The 21935-nt window shown below is 40.7% G+C and overlaps 1 protein-coding gene and 1 long non-coding RNA gene across 2 annotated transcripts; one reads left to right on the plus strand and one right to left on the minus strand.

The window, feature by feature from the left end:
• Positions 1-3719: 3719 nt before the first annotated feature.
• GPNMB (glycoprotein nmb) lies at positions 3720-21369 on the plus strand. The gene is made up of 11 exons (XM_031553932.1): positions 3720-4959; positions 9275-9424; positions 10116-10259; positions 11592-11762; positions 12836-12994; positions 13455-13763; positions 14856-14978; positions 15661-15763; positions 16575-16780; positions 19130-19217; positions 19748-21369. Exons 1-11 carry the CDS (start codon positions 4890-4892, stop codon positions 19899-19901), a joined length of 1677 nt encoding a protein of 558 aa, XP_031409792.1. The 5' UTR covers positions 3720-4889; the 3' UTR covers positions 19902-21369.
• On the minus strand, positions 15664-21935 carry LOC116216751. Its single transcript, XR_004160135.1, has 3 exons — positions 21823-21935; positions 16677-16844; positions 15664-15751 (listed from the first exon to the last, which is right to left on the minus strand). It is a non-coding gene; the product is annotated as an uncharacterized LOC116216751 (long non-coding RNA).

The raw sequence follows: 21935 nt of genomic DNA on the forward strand, positions 1-21935 counted from the left end.
CTAGAGACTGGAACACAAGGATTACCACATAACAACTCCTCCTTGCACTAGCACCATACTTTAAAAACCTGCCTACAGACACTAAATGAGGCTCACCTGCTTCATCTATACACCTTAAGAAGAAAAGATATCTAAAGGACCAACATCTGTTACTGTGCTTCAACTGCAACTGCAGGTCATCTACAGGAATTAACTCCCCTCAGTAGGAAAATACATCCACATGTGGGGGAATGTGTGGGTCGGTGCAGATTTGTATTTTAGGGCTGAGCTCTTGTGGATTTTTTTATGTCAAAGAGCTGCAGTCTTACCCCAATGGAATGACACCTGGGATTTCCATGCCTTCCTAAGAGCTGTTCTCACAAGGCTTCTAGGGCACTATCATAAATGTGGCTGTACCTGAGCAGTGAGGCTAGCATTAGCATGGAGGAAACAACAAAGACATCCCTAAAGAAGCAGAGAGATGGCATGCTCAATCAAGCCTTTGTTTTAGGTCAAAAGTGACTTCTAACACATAAAGCTCCAGAATTCTATACCCTGGTCAAGTGCAAAGTTTGGGTAGCATCATTGCCAACACAGGAACTCAGAGAAAAGAGTGACTACGTGGAAATGCCTTCCCTTAGAAAGTGGTACAATCTTGGCTGTAGCTTTAGCTGACAAAAAAAAATTAATAATAAAAAAATTTTTAAAAAGGAGAAACTATTAAAAGCTATTTCATCTAGTTGTGAGGGTTAATTTATTTTTGAGTGTTGAGCTGAGCTGGATGGCACCATAAACTGATTAGGAGCTTTTTTGGGCTCTTTTTCCTCTCCTCTCTTCTTTTTTTTTTTCTCCCTCTAAAACAAAAAGACTGCAAACTGCCAACATAGTTTTATTTACATGTTCAGTTTTCTCAGCTGATGGGCCCCTGTCCCTTGAGAAGTGAGACACAAGTGATTTCCTCCCAGAAAGGGAACTTCTGTAGTCTTAAGCAGCATTCCCTCAAGAGACTCCAGGGAATGGCAGACAGTTTATACCTGCACATACCTGGTTAACTAAAATAAGATCGTCTCATTTTTGTGTGCTGGCTTGGCCGAAGATCAAGGTCATTCTTCAAATCCCCCCCTTTTTTTTTTCTTCAAGTTCCTGTGAGAAGTGTTTAATAATTCTTGTACTTGTGTTGAGATGGAAGTGTGATAGCATGAGAACATGCCAGCTCTGTCACAATCTAGACATGTAGGTACACATGATTTGATCACACCCTGTCATCTGACAAGCCTTCAGGTAACAGAGATCTGTATCTCTTGGACAAGTTTTAATAACTGAGGAACTAAAGCTGTGAAGTACCCACCCACTTCTTTGTAAGATTAAGCCCCAAATCTCTCTGAATGTGTTTCTTTGCTGGAAGAATATTTAGGATATATTTTAAATATTTCTGCTTTTATACATACACAATTCAGTTCAGCTATTTTAACTGTGAAGGTGCTTCTCAAGGGACCAAGAATAACAATGTAAATTTTACAAAGTTAATTTAAGATCCAGTGATGATCAGCCAGCTTCAAGCAAGTCTTCAATATTTCACTGGAAGTCAGCTGAGGCTGTGACACAGATCACTACTTCAATCACTTCAGCCTCCACTTCTAACTTCTACTGCTTTTCCTTGGCCTCTTTATTCCTCTCCTTACTCTTTTTACATCACTATTCTTCCTAGTTCTTTCTTATATGGCTTCCTCCTCTTCTCTTTTCTTGTTAAGGAGTTGGCTGCAGCCACAGCATAAATGGATCCAAAAGTTTTCTGTGTCAGCCCTTCCGGAATGTTTAGTCTAAGGCCCAAGAGCTGAGGAGGGAGAATGTGAAGGACCAGATCCTCATGCCACAGCCATCATTTAGCTGTCAACCACCAGCCCTGGTGGTTTTGGATTCCTCTAACCACACACCCGATCCTCAGTGCCCCTGAAGTCTATTTACAACGTGTTCAGTAATTTTCACCAGCTGGCTCTTATTGAGAGTGTCACTCAGTATTTATGTAACATTTTCATGTATCAAATAACATGGCAAAAAATCTCTGTCTTTACCAACTTCATTATTTTTAGGCTGATAAATTTTTGGTTTTAATTACTAGGCATTTGTTGTCAGCAGTTTTCCCCCTGAAGGTTCTCAAAAACCCCATTGGGAAGCAGTGCTCAAACCTCCTTTCTCCCTGTCAGGCTTTGGATCAGGCCAACCATGCTGAAACATGGTGTTTGAAGGTCACTTTTCACTTCAAGAATCAACAACCTGGAAACAAAGGAGTGTAATTAAAGCTAATGTTCCACATGTTTTAAAAAAATTATTGTGAATGACTTCATAACCTGACATTTCGGCTGGGAATGGAGTTGAATTAATAACAACAAGAAAGCAACAATCACATGAGGACGCTGCAATCATATGATTTTTTTGCATAGTCAGACACAGTTCTAATTTTGATTTATGCTTCTCTCCTTTCTGTCAGATAATGAAGGCTTAGTCCCAACAAGCCTGGCATCCCCAAGGCTATTGCCTTCACCCCTTTCCCTGGCAGACAGGAGGCTGCTGAACCATGGAGCCTACATATGCAGGATGCACTTTGCTGTTCACACAGCCTGGGATCCTTCTCTTGGTGCTACTGGGAAGGCAGGAAAAAAGGACATCCAGCTCTCCTCTCCCTTTGTGCAGCTTCACACACATAGGCCATGACTTAATGCTTCTGAGAGCCCCCCAAACACGGTGTTACCCTCAGCAAGTTTGCTGATGATACGAAGTTGGGAGGATTGGTTGACACGCCTGAAGGCTGTGCTGCCATTCAGCGAGACCTGGACAGGCTGGAGAGCTGGGCAGTAAGAAACCGGATGAGGTTCAACAAAAGCAAGTGTAGGGTCTTACACCTAGGGAGGAATAATTGCATATACCAATACAGGCTGGGGGATGAGCTGCTGGAGAGGAGCTCTGCAGAGAGGGACCTGGGCGTCCTGGTGGACGACAGGTTGGCCATGAGCCAGCAGTGTGCCCTCGTGGCCAAAAAGGCCAATGGCATTCTGGGGTGCATTAAGAAGAGCGTGTCCAGCAGGTCGAGGGAGGTGATCCTCCCCCTCTACTCTGCCCTGGTAAGGCCTCATCTGGAGTACTGTGTCCAGTTCTGGGCTCCCCAGTACAAAAAAGACAGGGATCTCTTGGAAAGAGTCCAGCGGAGGCCCACAAAGATGGTGAAGGGCCTGGAGCATCTCCCCTATGAAGAAAGGCTAAGTGAACTGGGTCTGTTTAGCCTTGAGAAAAGACGACTGAGAGGGGACCTGATCCAGGTTTATAAATATCTGAGGTGTGGCGGCCATAGCGGTGAGGCCAGTCTCTTTTCAGTGGTACGTGGAGACAGGACGAGGGGAAACAGACATAAGCTGCAGCATAGGAGGTTTTGCACGAATGTGCGTAAGAACTTCTTCACGGTGAGGGTGACGGAGCACTGGAACAGGCTGCCCAGGGAGGTTGTGGAGTCTCCTTCTCTGGAGATATTCAAGTCTCGCCTGGACGCCTACCTGTGCGACCTGGTGTAGGGAACCTGCTTTGGCAGGGGGGTTGGTCTCGATGATCTCTAGAGGTCCCTTCCAACCCCTACAATTCTGTGATTCTGTGATTCTGTGATTCTGTGATTCTGTGATTCTGTGTTAGAGGACAAAGAGGTGCAAAGAAAATGTGAAAAAAAAATGAAAGATACCGAGAACAAACTAAAAATAAATAAATAATCAGAGTTGTAAATTTCCCTCTCATTGAGCAATCTCTTCATTTTGTTTACAGTACCTTGGTTTACAGACTTCCACCTGTTCTACCCAAATAAAAAATAGTTTAGTGTTGCCCAACTTGTTGATTTCTCATTAACCGGTGCCTCCCTTGCCAGTGCTCTACTTTGGGATCACTGAGACCACTCGAGGTCCATACTTGATTCCATGCCATAGCTCACCAAAGCTGCTTCTTTGCTGAAAACAAAAGCAAGAAACCTCACCAGGCTGACAGAACTGCAAAATAGTTTTTAGACTGCCTACAGAAGACCACCTGTCTCTGGTGAAGCAAACTGAAGCTGAATGTGAACCAGAAAGTGCAGTGTTTGCTAGTGCTGCCCTTCTTCTCTTCAGGTACTGATTACATTTCATTATTAGGCTGGGCAGTAAAATCTATTTTTGTTTCATCTCTATTCATCACACACACTACAGTGAAGTACTTGTTAGTGTGCAGATCAACCTGTGACCTAGATATTGACTGGATATCACAACATAGTCTGTGATCATACCTCTAAGTGTCGTATCACACAACTGTGGTAGTAAGGTACGTGCATGTACCCACTAAATGAACATTTAAATAATGTTTGCCTTCAGGATCAACTCTGATCAAGAGCCAAGTCCAGGGAAGTGCTAGAATCAGCCAGTTTTCATTTAGATTATGGTTGCTGCTCAGGGTGTGGGAAGAGAAACATGTTAAAAGTAGAGACCAGTTCATCAAATGCAATGAGCTGTTGCAGTAACACTAGCAAATCAGGCTAGGGTGAGAGTTAATTTGGATTTCTGGAAGTAAATAGTCCTAATTTAAAAACAAATTAGGTATAAATATTGATCAGAGTGCAAAACCAATATAAAAATGCCTGCAAGGTAAATGGTGTGGCTCTAAACAGGTCTCACAGAAATCCCAGGGAATGCTGAAAGCAAAGGGAGTGAGTCATAAGCACATGAGCTGAAAGAAGCTGAAGACAAAATCATGCATCTCTGCTTAATTCCATCACATGATGAGTCCTGGAGCCGTTCATTTAATTGGAGGGCCGAGCACTGGAGAAACTTCATTCTCACTTCTCAGTGGAGGCTGAAGGAGTTACTGCTCTGCCGTGCACACCGGCCAACGCACAGCCTGGCACCATGTGCGGGGCTCACCGCCACCTCGCGCTCCTGCTCCTGGCCGAAGCGGTCCTGTGTGCTGCTACCATGCGTGAGTGCCTCCCTCACCCCTTTTCTCCCTCTTGTCCTGCGATGGTGCTTGTAAAACCTATTTGCTCCCTGATATGTAGTGATTGCTGAGGCTATACTGAGCTGCAGAAAAATGCCAAGAGCTGTTTGCTGTGCTCCACGGGTAAACAGCTACGCTTGGTTCATCTCCTCATATTTCTAACAATATTTCTCTGGCTCAAGTATAGCCAGAAAGGCAGAGGCAGGATGGATTTCTCGTAGTTTGCTTGGCTAGGAGAGGCTGCCAGAGCTCCAGGACACTAGGAGTCCAGGAATTAGACCCTCCAGCTGTGGTGGTCAGGCTTGGTCCCTGGCTTCTTCCCAGACTCCCAGCTTGACTTCCAGTCTTACTGACTCACTGAGCTCAGTGCTGGCAACCCAAAATGGGAATTGGGGGTCAAGTTCCCGAATCTGCAAGAAGGAAACTGAAGGCCTTAGCAACTGAAGTCAGGCTGAGCGTACCTCTAGCCTTGTGCAGGTACTTGTACAAGGCTAGTAACCATGGGTACTTTCCCAGACTTTGATGGTGTATTGCATCAGAACTTCCTCAGTCAGATTAGAACCATTGTATTTAACAGGATTTCTCCCCCATCAGTTCGTGCACTCCAGTTTTGGTGGTAGCCCATGTAAATTTTGACCCAGCAAGAAATGTCACAGCTCAACTGTGCCTAACTTGAAGAAATAGCTGTATTTTTTGTGCTTAGAACCTATCAGCTGCTAGTTTCATTTACTCTCCTTAACTCCTGGACTTTCAGAAACAGTGAAGAAACACTTCTTCCTCCATGCTGTTCATGATTTTGTTTTTACATTCTCCTGTCACCCACTCTCTAGGCTATTTGCTTGTTCCTATCTGGAAACAATTCCATCCCTTTGGCACCTTTCTCTGTATTTTTCACTTCTCTGATACTCTGCTCGTGCTGTAGAGAACAGAGCAGCATACAGTATTCAAGACACGAACAAACACGTGGGGAATTATACAGTGCTGTAACAATGTTTTCATCTTTACTCTTTAACCTTTACCTATTTTTTCAACTATTCCTGAGCACCGCATTCAAAACTGTAAAGATACAAGATCTCATTTTCAAGTGGCAACAGTAGATTAGAGGCTCTTGTTCTGTACAAACAGTTCTGTAACAACCCAGTCAGCCTTGTTCACCTGCTCTCCAGCTCCCTTGGCAGAACTTGAATGTATTTGCGAGGAATGCGCTCCTTTACGGCACATCATATTAATCTGCTGTTTCTGACAACTCTGTTCTTCACTGCTGTTTCTACCAGCTTGGCCAATTTGAGCATCACGCCTTTTATAATCCTCTAAATCTTCCCTGGAAGTTTTAAAAACTGGCAGCACAGTTGCCAACTTTTGTTTCACGGCCACTGGAGCAGCTTTGAGCAAGACGTTACACGTTATGGTTAACAGCTCATTTATTTCACTCTTGAATAGCTTCCACACCTTTTGAGCCACCTGATCCAGACGGCTTTTTTATTTGTTGATTTGCTCTTTTTTCTTCACTTTGAGAGAGATTCTCCATCACTGTGAAGGAAATTCTGGCACAGAAGTCCCTTAGGCTCTTCCGTTGAGCATGAAAATGTCAACGAATATATTTTTATTTTTGTGTCACCACTTTATCTTCCCTAACTGTTGCTTTTGTATCTATACCCTCTATTCGCCCTACAGACTTTCTGGCAGGCTTTCTAATACTTCTGTATTTAAAAAAGTTTAATTAGTAAGTTTTACATTTTTGTAAGTTGTTTCTCAAATTCTCTTTTGTCCCACTTTATTATGTTTGCACATGCAACTTTAGAAAGTTTACGTCATTTTCTCTCTTCTTAGCTTGGCCATAACATCAGCCTTCTTACATTCTGCTCTTTAACTATGCCATCTTTTTATTGCTGTTCTAATGCTGACTTTCTCTCTTTCATGGCTAACACACTAGCACAGGAAATGCTGAACTTGTCTTCTCTGTTTTTTTCACCAAAATGAGAACCAGAATGAGAAAGAAGAACGTCCATCAGAGTGTGATCTTTTCTCTTATGATCACCTCACCAAAACTATTACAGTAATCATTTCCTTAGATTGTATTATTACCCCATCTATTTTGAACTAAACTGCTCTAATTTTATGTCACGACCAATATCTGTGCTTGAGTGTTTTTCATTGTTACAGAAGAAATCCATTACAGCTTTCCACTCCTTTAAGTTCAGCAATGGAAAATCTTCAGTTCCATGTGTTAGCTGAACTAGTGGTGAAGTATTTTCTCATCTTAAAAATGTCTCTGTCTTGTCCTGAAGCTCTTGTGAAATGTTTTATATTTGATTGAAATAAACAAAGCACAACGGGGAGGCACAGAAATGCCTCAAGAGCTCATGATTTAGAAGCAGTGACCACAGTTATTACTAAAGCTGGACAGGAAAATGACTTCTAAATACAAATATGGCTATTCAAAATTAAAAGCATTTATAAAATTAGAACTGTTCCAGCTCATTTTGATGAACTGAATATTTGGGGAAAAAATGGTTGAAATGTTTTGATTGGACAAAATCAAAACATTTTTATTCATCACATAATTTTTAGATAAAATCAAAGAGAATGGGAAAAAAAGGGAAAAATTCATAACCACTTTCTTTCAAATAAGATGACATTAATTTCTTGACATAACATGTGATCAAGTACAAAAAGCTTTTGTGAAATATTTTTATGGTTTTTATAGCTTCTAATTTGCTGTTCTTTTCCGGGAGGACAATATTGCCCAACTCTAACAAAGACTGAACATAATATAGCATGTGATACAAGCCATGAGGAAATACAGGTCATGATGTTCTGCTCTGCTCACATCAAAATATCTTGAATCTTCAGGGAAGTCTTGATTCAAGATATTTAAGTGAGATTGCAAAGAGTTCCTGTAGGGCAAAAATGTATAGGAGAATATGTGTCATAACATCTGTGGACTCTTTTCCTTGTACCTTTCAGTCCTAAGCCTCAAGAGACCAGGGAGAGAGCTGCTTGCTTTGAGGTGACCACTGAGATTGGGACTGGCCAAGGGATGCCCTCCCAGACCAGCAGCCATCTCACTGGGTGATAAAACATCACGAGAGAAGCAGCTCCTGCCTATTCTCTGGTGCTGTGCCTCTGGCTCTTCCCTGCAGTAAAATTAGGAGTCACAAGACCAGGCTTAGATTGTCTACACCTGCTCTGCAACTTTTCCAAAACCGGGACAAGCTCCAACACGACTGGTTTTGGTACAGCACACATAGCCATTCCTGCCCTTCTTACAGGTCCCTGCATCTTCCCTGAAATCATCCATCTCTTTCTTGCACCCATGTATAAATCCCAAAAGCATCCAGTATCTACTAACTTTAAAATAAAGAAGAAATCCTGACTCCCTTGATGCTGGGACAGAATGGCACACCCAGCAGTTACCTGATTAAGATGACAGAGTTGTTCAAAGCCTCCAGGCTTTCATGGAGCTCTGCATATGAGTCTACTTATGAACATGTTTTTATGGTATCCTACAGTGTTTGACATGTTTCTACATGTTACTTGAATATTTATTTTGCTTTGCATTCTTTGAGTACTTTATAATAGAGAGGGATCCTCTAAGGCCTGGGAAAAGTCTGAGTCCCTCATTTGTAGTAATATGAGAAGAAAGAGATTATTAACATTATTTAATCTGAGTCATTTTAAAGTAATAGGCATGAAGCTAATGTGTTTTTGCTGTTACACTGTAAACACATTGAATTTACTATTCAGCTCTTCATTTCCTTTTCTGCAAACACCAGCTTCTGTTACACTTGGCTCCAGCCCACTCACACAAACTAGCAGCCACTCCACCAAAGAAGCATCAATGGGTCAAAATTTGCTTCCAGCACAACCTCCACTAGAGCACAGCTCAGACACAGTGCATGTAGCCTGTTCCCTTTAAGGCACGGGTTTATCACCTGTCCAGCATAAGGCATGCAGCAGTCAGGCAACCTCTTTATAATTGTTCTAACTGTTGCGTGCTTATGTTCACTCATAAGAACAATGGCTCTGATACGGTCAAAATGTTGTAAAACATTGTGTTCTTTCTCTGGAGAGCCTGCAATAGAGCAAGTGGAAAAATATCAGTCCGTCAGAGGTGGAATTGCTGATTATAGTTGATTAATATAAAGTTATATATTAAATTTATATTAATATAAAGTTATAAAGTTCTAAAACTTTTCTGAAGAGGACCAGAATACAGTCATAACAGGAAGGCGTGATGCCTTTATAGGGTGGGAGGGAAGACACCAGCCCACTGCATGTTTCCTTTTCTATCCAGGGTTTCAAGATGTGTTGAGCAATGGAAGAACTTCTCCTGTCATTCACCACAACAAGATACAGGGCTGGTCTAGTGATGAAAACAAATGGAATGAAAAACTTTATCCTTTCTGGGAAGACAATGACCCTCGGTGGAAGGACTGCTGGAAAGGTAATCACACACACACAATTCAAAGACACAGAGAAAACTGGCCAGGTAATCACCCTCACTGGAGCATACAGGTGCTGCAGCGCTTCTTCACAGGTGCAATATTCTCAGCTGCTGCAAGCACTGCAAAGTAGGGATGATCTGCTCTGATACCATTAGCAGCACCTTGTCTGAAGAAGCAGAATAATGAGCTGTTCCAGTTACTGCTTTCCCATACCTCACAGCATCAGACATGAATAGTTAGCTCGATGTAGTGATGGCCAGGGCTCTGGGATAATGCTTTGTTTGAAACATGCCCTACAAGACATATAGTTTCAATTTCTACCTCAGTAGGGTGCTGCAGGCTTCTGTTTAACAACTTCTGTGAAAAACCTGTTTATTGTCTCCTGGGCTGAGCCAAGTTCTAAATACAGGGGAGAAATACAAATATTCTCCTTTGGGATATATCAACCTCATAGCTAAAAAATCTCTTTTAGCACTAGGAAGGAAATGAATGACAGATCAGCACCTTACGTTGGGTGGAATCCCTACTGTTCTAAACTAGGGCTTTGATCAGAACTCAAGTGATTTAGGAGTACAAATCTCCTGGGATAGAAAGGAGCAACCAAGGAAGTGCTTACTATGTAAATAGTGCACAGTTGAAGGTAGCTGCTGCTCTGACAAATGCAGTGAAGATCAGTTCTGGTTTTTACAGGAGGAAAGGTGACAACCAAACTGGTGACTGACAGCCCAGCACTGGTGGGATCCAATGTGACCTTTGTTGTGACCCTCCAGTTTCCCAAGTGCCAGAAAGAAGATCACGATGGCAACATTATATACCAGAGAAACTGTACCCCGGGTAAGTAGCGGCAATCTTCATGCTGGTGTGAAAGTGGAAATTGTTGAAATCATTAGAAGTACACCCTATGAACAGTGGTCATGTTGCTCTAAACTGATAACTACACTAGAGTCTAACCTGTCATACCATTTTCTTTCTTTATATTGCTGCATTAGTTTTTGCATTCTGCATCTCCTACGAATAATGATCGGTTAATTTAAGGACATTTGTCTTCACTTACAGTGAACTGGCCTCCAAATACTTCAATTGGCTTTAATTTGGCTTCATAACAAAACAGCTGCTGCTTTTCATCTCAGTCACAATGTTGCAGTCCCTGGCTGAGTGCAGGTTCAATTGATCACTCAGTCACACTGTTTTCCTCAAAATTTATAAAGCTATTGGTTTATAAAATTGACTTTTTTTTCCAGTTTGGGATTGTAGAATTCACTAACAAACTAACTCTCAAGAAAGAATAAATCTCACATTCCCACACTTTAAGTACTAAAAATAAAAAATAAAAAAATAAAAAAAAAAAAAAATTAAAATCAAGCAATCACTTCATAGAATAATCATCTTTTTATCTTATTCACGTGTTTCATGGGGGAAAAATATGTAACAACTTTGATGTTTGAAGCTGCCAGTCCTGGAGTGAAAGAGGCTGTTGTACATTTCTTCCTCTGAACTCATAAATCTTCAACACATTGTATAATGATGAAAGTAATTTTCATTTTAAGGCGTAACAACTCTTTCGTTTTCTTCAGCCTAGATTCTACTTTTTCACTGTCTAATATTTTGTTAACTGCTGATATCCATTCCCTACTTAATGCTCATTGTGCTGGTTGGGAAAGGAACCTATATTTTATTATTCAAAAAGGAATTGAAATTCAGGTCTAAGTTATTCGAACAGAACTTTTCTGACAAAACAAACTAAAAGTCATTTCTTCACAGTGTTTCTATGGCTGAAGTTTCTATTTAAAATTTTGAATTCTGCTTGCCAAATGTTGGGGAAACTTCACTGGCTCCAGAAAAACACTACAATGCCATGTAGTTGTCAGCAAATTTTGGAGAAGTAATTTTAAATCATGTCTGGCTCATTACACAGTAAATTTTTTAAGCCTCAAAATAAAAAATTCTAAGCCAGAAAAATTTGGTGTCTGTATTAAAAACAAGAAAACAACAACAACAGAAAAACCCACATACATGGAAAAACTGAATGTCAGCTGAAAAATAACCCAATGTACCCTGTTGTTTAAGGCCAGTGACTTTGTCATAACCTGGCGTGTCTGCCTCCTGTTTCCTCACTTGCTGTGAAATTCTCACTTGACCAGGAAAGTGTCCTGTTTCTACACTTAGATTCCCCAGCCCAGGATCAGTATGTCTACAACTGGACTGAATGGATCGACAACTGCAGCTGGGAAAACTGCACAAGCAACCACAGCCATAATATATTCCCAGATGGAAGACTTTTCCCTCATTATCCTGGCTGGAGGACAAGGAACTTTGTCTATCTGTTCCATACATTTGGTTAGTACTGCAATGTACCTCAGTTTGGTTGATGCTGCAAAGCTTACATTCACTCATTTTTTCTAGTATCTTTCAATAAAAGTTCTTGAAAAGGATTCCACACTTCTTGAATGGGGACCCCAAATTCATTGCCCATTTTTCGAAGAGGCCACCAGTTGTTCTATTCATCTTCTGCTAGATCTGGAAATTGCGCATTATCAGGAGATCTTTTTTAAGTCTGCATTCACAGAACTACCACTGAAGAAAATTAATTTCCTTTCAGTGGTACTCAATATAATTTTCTAGGAAAACATAGGGTCTGAGGTCAGTCAGATGATTTGCTGGCCAGTCACTGCCACTTCAGATTCTCAGATTTTATAGAGAGCACAGAGCTGCGTACGTTCACATCAGTTTAATGGCACAGCAATTCTTAGCTCTGGGGAGAAGGCAAAAACTGTCATTGACTATGTAATACTGTTCTATTCACAGATGCTGATTTTCAGTATTTCCAGCTGTGAGTATGTAATGCCTCGGCTATTTCTGGCACAGGCTATGTACTAAATCTTAGAATCCTAATTTAGCTTGAGAAAATCAGTGTTATCATCAACATCAGCATGAATAATAATAATATTGTCCCTAATTTTACATAAAGGTGATGTTATTTACCTACCTCAATCAGCTGGAAGACAAATAAACAAATGTATATGAAGGGCTATGGGGTATGAAGCATTATATCTTCTTGCTACATTGAAGGCAAACTTAAAATGCCTAAGAGGTCACGCCATCCACTACATAATCCTAATAACTCAACATAATGTAATTTCTTTGCAAAGATGTAAGTGCCTTGGCAAATGCTCTTCCTTAAATCAGTGAAATGTGGGATATCTTTCTGACATCTTTGAAAAAAAAAATAAATGGGAGGAAATGCATTGTAAAAGTGCTCCCCAAACACCTGCCAGATAACTGAAGGACAAGTCTGAACTATACATTTTGATTAGGCAATCCAGGAGTCATGAAGATAAAGGTTCTGTGAAAACAATTTCTTGTAGCTAAACTCAAAGGAAAATATATTACAAGTTCATGTTCTGTTTCAGGTCAGTACTATGAAACACTTGGACGATCTTCAGCAATTTTTTCAGTCAACACTGCAAATATTACTCTTGGCAAACATAGAATGGCAGTATCCATTTACAGGAGAGGGCACTCAACATACGTTCCCATTGCAAAAGCAAGTACCACTTATGCTGTAACAGGTGAGTGTGCTGAAATAAACTGCAACAAAATACTGGGAGCATTTGTTGTTTCACTGTTAAAAGAAAGAATTCACCACAAACATAATCTGGCATGAAAAGAATGCACCAGCCTGAGAAAGGTTTTTAATACAAATGTGATATCTCTAGCAAATTCCCTAGAATAATGTAATTAATCTCTGTAACTATCTCAGTTGTGACATCTCTACTTGATGTGATTTACTGGAGGAAATGCAATTTTCCACTGATGCCTGTGATTCCTTATTTGTTTCCATACCTCTCTGGGTAACTGTTTGCCATTGACTTGGAAGATCAGTAAATCAAATTAAACTAGAAACCCATGTTAAAGATACTAATGTCTCACATTCTGACTCTTGTTGTTCAAGAACTTTGGAACTGTTTGTTGTTTGGAGCCAGATACGTGCACTTCACTCATTTTCTTTCCTTTTTTTTTTTCTGGCAGACAAAATTCCACTATTTGTGAGCATGTCCCAAAAACATGACCGCAACATCTCAGACTCCATTTTTATCAAAGACTCACCAATCACATTTGATGTGAAAATCCACGATCCTAGCTACTACCTTAATAATTCCGCCATCTCCTACAAATGGAACTTTGGAGATGGAAGTGGCTTATTTGTAGAAAGCGGTGCCACTACATCTCACAGCTTTGCTCTGGAAGGAAACTTCACTCTCAATTTAACTGTTCAAGCTATTATACCCGTGCCTTGCAAGCCAGTAACACCCACTCCATCATTGCCCACCCCAGCAGGTAAGAGTTCATCTATCAGCAGTGAGGATCTATACTAAATCTCTAAATCATTAAGTACATATATTTAAAACTTCTGGTATTATCCAAGAAGTTCCAGGAAGCTCTGCAAGCTTCACAAATTGGTTTAGAGACAGAAACAATATACACATAGACATCATATACACATATTTAAAAACTAATTTCCATTTATCACCACGGTGACTTAAAGGGGTCTTCACATAGACCCAAGCATATATACATCTATTTTTATATCCTCTACTACACCAGAGCAAGTGGTTGTGGTCTTGCCCACTCAAGAGACATCTTTTGAGGTAAGATGTAAATTTTAAGTAAGGAAGAAGTATTTCAGAGCCAGTTCCTTTCTGGTTTGCATTAATCTCCACCTAAAATTAAATGAGATTGGATTGAACTAGAAAAACATTTACACGTATTTCAAAATATGGGGTTTCCACATTGCATTAAGCCAAGAATGGCTTTTTCACTTTAAATTTATGCACAACTATATTTCAGAACAATCTTCATGACAGTCAGCATTTTTTTAACATATCAAAGGACTTTAAAGTTTGCAAAAGGCCTGCATTTTCAGCCTGGGTAACTATATAAAACTACCAGTGTCAAATTGTAAAATCTGGCTATATTTTTCAAATTTCACATTTTTTATGTGGTTTTAATGAAATATGAAGTGAGAATTAAAAGGCAAAGAAAAGAGAATTTTCACTACTTCCCTATTAGCTCTAATGTAGAACAATGGAAAAATACTTGCTTTCTAAGAGAGCATTTTAAAGCTTTTGTTGGCATTTGGAATTACAGTTGATGTGGGAATTTTAAAGCTCAATTATACCAAATCTTGCAGTCTCACTTTTATTTCACACAGACAGGGGACTGGCAGAGTTTACTCAGGCCACTCTAGGGTTCTACAGAGCAGCTTACCACATGTGTTTTCTTTCAGAATGATCCCACAAAGATAAACGTATTACTGCATAGCTGCAAAGCAAAACAACCAGTGACATATGTAATGAATACTATTGAGACAGTCATGCTCAGAATCCTTCTACACTCATTCTAAAGATGTTTCTTTCCTCAAACCAACAGTAATGACTGAAGGATCTTCTAATTCAGACCCTTCTGTCCCCAATGAGACAACAGAAGACAATCCTGATGGAGGTTGCCATATTTACAGATATGGATACGACATAGCTGGTATCACCATTGTAGGTAAGGATGTGAGTCAATACCTGGAGCAGAATGAAGCTAATGTACTACAGATATGGTAAAGATAATGTTGGTTTAGCCAGTTTTATCAGATATGTGAGTCCCACAGTCAATCCTTCTCTTGGACACAGCTGGCATTTTTAAAGATTAACGCACACGTAGTTAACCAGCTTACTTTGGTTTCTTTAGATGCTCTGACAGGTCAGGTCTGTAGTGAAGTTTACGGTACCTTGGTTCCAGACAAGTCTTGATCTTCTTTTGTCTGGACACCCACTGATGGTTGTTCCCATGCTACACATGGGTTTCCAGGCACTTGGGCTGGGAAACAGCTGGTGGGGATACAAGCTCTATCATTCTTTTCTATTCTGAAACACACTGGCCAGAGGGACCACATAAGGTTGAGCTAACCTTGGCATGTACAGAAGCCGTGGCTACTGGGAGGTGGAAGTGGTTTTGTGAAAGAAATAACTAACTCTAAAAGAAAAATAAAGCGAAGCAGAAAGGCACAATCTCATAGGGAAAGTACTGGAATATTTCTCAGCTTTCAAACCCTTCAAAAGGAGCACAAAGGGAGGAAGAAGGTTATGGCAAACAAGACCTGATCTGAGCATCAGCCAAATACTTGAGGTTCTGTACACACAAAGTTGTCATGTGTCCTACTGTTGACATCTGTTTCCTCTCCCAGAGGGAATCCTTGAGGTAAATATTATTCAGATGACAAGCATCCAGATGACAGAAAGTCAAGCTGAAAATCCACTGGTTGACTTTGTTGTTACCTGCCAGGGGAGGTAAGTATGTAAATGAAATTGTCAATCATCTTCCTTCTTTAAAAATAATTAGGTGCTGGAACACTGTCTGCACTTAGACGCAGCAGAATGAACAAAGTTGGGAACACCACAGTGTTTCTATTTCTTGACTGGAACTAAAGATAATGAAAGTCTCATTTGTAAATTATGTCAATAGAAGCTACTGCCAGGCTCACAGGATACAGAACAAATGGTAGGCTGAACTAAAAGTAAGAGAACTAGATACTGTGGAGAAGCAATTCTATATTTTCCTGGCAAAGATAGGATTTCAGCACTCATTGTGAAATTGGAAGCAGCCTACTGAAGTTGGAAGGAAACAGTCCCTTTTCAGTCTCTTTTTTGACAGAGTAAATGGGTGTGTCTAAGCAATTTCTTAGAGAGAAAAACGTTGCACTAATTTTCCTAGCTCCTGGAAGGGGATTTGAGTTGAGAGGCATGAGAACCATAAAAATTGCCTTGGCAACACAACTGGAAAACAATTTACCTCTCTTAAGCTAGTGTTCACTTTTTTCAGCACATGACACTACACGTAAGAATCCGTATTCTTTTCATAATTATGTGTATTAAAGGCAACGAACTTCGTAAGTCAATTTGTGGCAGGTTTTTCCTGTGATCACCATAAAATGTAAAATGCATAAAATACAGATAATATGTACATACCATCTTCATAATCACAATGGTATCACTGGTAAGCAAACAAGCATCAGAATAAATCTGGGGCAGCAGTGCAAGGTGTCCGTAAGTGGGGCTAACAGGATTCCACAACGCAGCATATTCTCTCTTCCCACCCCAGTCTCCCTACAGATGTCTGTACAGCAATTTCTGACCCCACGTGCCAGGTGTCTCAGGGCATGGTATGTGATCCCGTCATCGTCACTGAAGAATGCTTACTCACCATTAGGAGAGCTTTTGATGAACCTGGAACGTACTGTATAAACATCACCTTGGGTGATGACACGAGTCAAGCCCTTGCCAGTGCACTTATTTCTGTAAATGGAGGTGAGTCTGTGCAGAGCAGATGCGGGTTGTCTGTGAGCAGTTTCTCCCTATGGTCATTTATCTGCTGAGAAGGGAACACAAGAAGGTATATGGGAGTTTTAGCATGCCTGGAGGCCTTAGCCATCCTGCGTGAGAGGTCATACAAAGATAAAAGACATTTGCTTCCCTGTGAAAATGTTAAATGTTAGAACTTGGTTTGATTTATGTGTACAATCTACAGAGTACAATTATAAAAACCCATCAGTAACGCAAAACATGAAATATTCTTTAGCTACAGGTTATTTTTGCTACTCTGTTGGGAGAAAAGTAGGTAAGGGACGTGCCATTCATCCTACTGCACACATGGATACATAGAAGACAGTAAGGAAGGATTTGGCTCATTTGAAAGAGAACCAAAGCCTATAGCTGAGCAGGCTGCCCTGTGCCCTCTTTGTAGCTCATTGATCTTAACTGAGTTTCTATTTCTACATATGATGAACCAGGCTCTGGAAAGGCCTGAGTCATTCACTGATGACAAAGTGTGCCCTAGGTGACTTTTCAGAATAGGTTTACCTTGGTCAGATGAGTATCACTGTATCTCACTCACAGTTATTCAAGCAGTCTTTGACAGAAACAGGTATTAACTTGGCCTCACTAAGGACCCTAAACAATAAAGCTGTCTCTCTGCTCCCAACCCATTCCCCTCCTGACCTCTCACTAAATGTCCTAGTGACTCTTCTGATTTATTTAATTGCCATCAGCCAAGAAACTGACCCTTTGAAGTCACTTGCCACAGTATTTTGGCTGTTTTTATTCTATCTAGCTTAAAATTAGCTGTGCCTAAATCAGTTCACGGTGACTAAGACACAATGTCTGACCTAATTGTATTTCAGCTCCAAAAGACAGGAAAAAAAATGAAGTAGGATTTTACAAAAGTGTATTCACAGCAGCTAAATTTAGCCTAACAAGACTGTCTCCCCAGGTTTCCTCCTGAAGGAAAAGCTAATTTGTAGTCTGGGGCTTTATGCTATAGTCATTGCGGAAATAGGATCTAAGAGAGGCTGCTGCTATGAATCACCTTCTGGAGGAGCCCACCTAAAGTTTGCAAACATTTCCCATGTGCCATGATTTGCACAAATTTCAAGGGAAAATCCCATCTGGTACGCGAGCATACCTAAACATTAGACCTTTGAAATTTGGCAGGACTGTGTCTGGGTTTGCAGGCATCGCACACAAGCAGCTTTTAACCTGTTCAAACTGCTGTTGAATGAATTGCAGTCCTACGATTTAGACCTGTCCCATCAGTTTGCTTTGCTAACTAGTCCAAGGAGCTACCTTATTAATAAAACAATGTAAATCCCTACACTCTCAGAAAAATTATCATGTGAACAAACAGTGAAGTCAAGCCTCCATAGATAGTTTATCAACAAACAGAAAAATGCATGAGGCACATATACCAGCTAAACGATTTAATGTCCTGATTTTTCATAGATATCAATTATCAATCAATACACTGGAAAGTAAGTCAACATGCACCTCTAGGTTACTTCACTGTATAAAAATTGTGGTTAATACGAGGAGCAATAATGTGTCTCAGTATTCTCAGTGAATGGGTTGAAGTCCTTCCAATGGGCTGAAAAATTAAGATACGTAACACATTAAAAAAGAATTGTAATGATGCACCTTCTTCTATCACATACAATGGAATTTGGAACAGAGTGAAATTGTCAGTGACAAGCCAGAAGATAGAGCTCAATGACAATCAGAGCCCAGAGTTAATTTCCCAGGATAAGAATGTTAAACAGCAGAGCTCTCAGCTCTTGAACAAGGCAAACAAGCCTGGGTCCATCAGGCTCTCAGCCAAGCTTTGCCATCTTAATATGTGGAGCTGAAACAAACAATATTTAAGAAAGTCTATTTGTTTTCCCTTTTCCTTACCTCGTGGCTATCACCCCTCGAACCAAAGTTGATTCCTACATTACAGCTTATGAAGAGACTACATCTCATACTGGTCCCCTAAATGGTCCCCTAGCTTTGCAATCAGCAGGGAGCCCATCAGCTCCACCTCATGGGATGCCACCACGGGTCCCTCAGTGGCTGGAGGAGCCACAGCATGTCTCTGGAGCACTGCACATGCAAAACCAGCAGAGCCAGCCCACTGTCTGGTGGCACTCAGAATTAAGCCGATCAGGCTGTGAAAGCACCACCTCTTGCCTAAGTCTCTGACTTCCAATGCTCAGCTTGCATTCCAGTATTTGAAGTGCAATACAGCCATTAAAATAGTCAGATAAAAATGATATTTTCTCGAGAAAGCCAATTTCACTGTTAAAACAAGGCTAATTTTTAATCAAGCTGCTCTCTGAACCCTAGGATCATCCTCGGGGACAACAAAAGGTGTCTTCATCTTCCTTGGTTTGTTGGCTGTGCTTGGCGCCATTGGGGCTTTTGTCCTTTACAAGTAAGTTGCTAGGACTAAGAACAGTTCAAGGAACTGACAAAAACATTAGTTAAACTAGCACAACCCACAGCTTAAATTTGTGTTATCTGTATTTTTGCTTCTTTTTTATTGTTATTCACAAACGTTCTAGCAAACATTCAAGAATATGAGATTACTGACTTAACCGATAAAGCTATCAGAAAATTTGTGAATATTTGAATTTAATAGAAAATTACGTTTGGTGCTCGTATGCATAAACGGCAATAAAAGAAGGCCTGGGAACAGCACGTAAGGAAACTCAAACTGCATGATGTGATTTAGTATTCAGTAAAATTTAACAAATAGAAATTTTATTTAGCTTTAAAACTCTTACAAGTAGCGATCAAGAATTAATCATCAAAATATATTAAATAACTGACAGATTCTCTGGGAAAAGGGTACTGGGCATGCAGAAAGTGGTTAAAAGAAACACATATCTGTGCACTATATGCTAAATGTGGACCTTTGCGTTCAAATGTCATTCTGCACCTAACTGCACATGTTCTTTGCAGGAGATACAAACAATATAAACCTATTGAGAGAAGCGCAGGACAAGCAGAGAACCAGGAGGGACTGAATGCTTACATCAGCAGCTTCAAAGCCTTTTTCTTCCCTAAGAGCACAGAGAGAAATCCTCTATTGAAAAGCAAACCAGGCATTGTTTAAACCTTTAGCTTAATATTGACTTAGATTATGTACAAGACTGTATCATGATTTTGTTGTTGTTGTTATAAAAAGAAATTAGTAAGGTAAAAACACATCTAAATTGATTGGTAGCTCTGGGGGGCTTGGTGCAATTAGAAATACCAAAATAGTCCTTCTTAGAAAACAAAGGTAGTTTTGAGCACTTGCTGTTCTTGCTTGTGATCTAGGATACGCTTTTCTAAATAACTAACCCTCATGCCTTGTGTTTTCTTACTTTTGGGTTAACTAGATGCAAAATTAATCAGATCTAAAACCTGCAGGGGAAAAAATATTATGTAAACAAGCAAAAACCAAAACCGCATAAATACTTAGTCTTAAATAGACAGTTCAGTATAGTTGCTTACCACCTTAAAGAAGATTCAGGTCAGAAACAGGAGGCAGATACTGGCTACATCTCTGGAAAGAAACTGCCATGCTATACTCCCAGGCACAAGCACCTAGCTGCTCACGTTGGTTCACTGTTGGTCCTAGCACAGGCTTGCCCTGCACCACCTACCAGCTCCCCACCAAGCAAATCCCAGCCTCTGGGAACCTCCACAGGCATTGCTGCTCACATGCAGTTCGGCAGCCACCACACTTTGCAGGGCAATGGCATTCAGTAGTGTGCAGGCAGATAGGGCTGGACACAGCAGCTCACTGATGTTGACATAGCTGCCAGTGCACAAGACTTACTATAACCTGGACCACAGACACCCAAGCAACGATAATAAGGCCCACCTGTTTGTTTTTTCCTGTTGAAACTTACTTTTAAAGATATTCTAATTTCTCTTTGCTCCTTCATTCCCTCTCTTTGACCACCTTCTCAAAGAAAAACCCCAATCTACATAAGACACCATGCTTCAGTCATTGCTTTGCGTCACCCAGCTTGTGCTGGGCATGTGACTCTACACAGTCTATTTCTGAATACAGAATTCTTTGAAGATCTATATTTCAATACACTTAGCTTATTCAATCTATCTTACAATAAGCCTGACACATACTGTTCTCCATTCCCAAGGCAATGAAGAAGCACAGACATATTTTCCTGACATCTGGGCAGGCCTGCTCACCATTTGCAATCTGAACACAGCCTTCACTATCACGTCCACATTGTGCACAGACATCACTTGAGGATATATGATTATGACACACCTGTGAGGTTAGGTCTTCAGCTATAAAAATTCAGTAGCCTTTTGTTTCCACATTCTCCAATGAATTGTACTTCTTTTGTAGCCATTTCAGATGTATAATTAGCAGTACCAGGTCTGGTTTTGTTATGTCTTCCTTACGGATAGCAAACACCCATCTAACCATAACTGGGCATCCAAACAATTCCCTGACTTAAACAGAAACTACTTTTCCTGTGAAACGTGCTGTCTGAACGTTACAAGGCCTGCCATCAGCCTGAAGCTGACTTGCTGCCCAGGCCTGGGGCAGGACAGGGCTTCTACCAACACTTCACTATGATGACCTGCTATGAGGCAGAGAGAGATGAGCTCTATCACAGGGTCAGGAATAAAGCGGGCTGCCAGTGACCCAAGCTACATACAGAAAGCACCTTGTTTGGAGAACATTTTAGGAGCTGTGTGTCTTCTCAGGCTTTTGTACCGATATCAGCCTTCAGGTACACTTCAATTTTTTTTTTTTAATCTTTTACCCAAGAGTACAGCATGGTGTGCACTATCTTTTTTTACATATCATGTCACTTTAGTTTTATCATCTGATTTTGCCTTTTCAATTGCAACTACCATTCTGTACACCTTTAGTTTTAAACAATGGAATCTAGCTGCTGTATTGACAAATAAACCTCCAACGATTGTCAAGAGCACTCTCCGTTTGTCTTGCAAAGAGTCAAATAGGCAGCTTGGCGAGTTGTCTGAGTACTGACCAAATCAGTGCCTACCTGCAGAAAACTCAGGGCGATCTGCCTTAGCCTTGGTACCTTTATGCAAGCAGGACGCTCAGCCCAACCCCGCCCTCACAGCGTGCCACACAGATCCAGGCCGCCCCGCCGCC

This window comes from Meleagris gallopavo, chromosome 6 (assembly GCF_000146605.3).
Source record: "Meleagris gallopavo isolate NT-WF06-2002-E0010 breed Aviagen turkey brand Nicholas breeding stock chromosome 6, Turkey_5.1, whole genome shotgun sequence".
In the NCBI taxonomy this organism is placed as follows: Eukaryota; Metazoa; Chordata; class Aves; order Galliformes; family Phasianidae; genus Meleagris; species Meleagris gallopavo.

Coding starts and splice junctions, on each gene's coding strand:
- GPNMB (XM_031553932.1), top strand. CDS start 4,890: ATGTGCGGGGCTCACCGCCACCTCGCGCTCCTGCTCCTGGCCGAAGCG. Junction 9,425..10,115: donor GTGGAAGGACTGCTGGAAAG/GTAATCACACAC, acceptor TGGTTTTTACAG/GAGGAAAGGTGACAACCAAA. Junction 15,764..16,574: donor GTTGTTACCTGCCAGGGGAG/GTAAGTATGTAA, acceptor TTCCCACCCCAG/TCTCCCTACAGATGTCTGTA.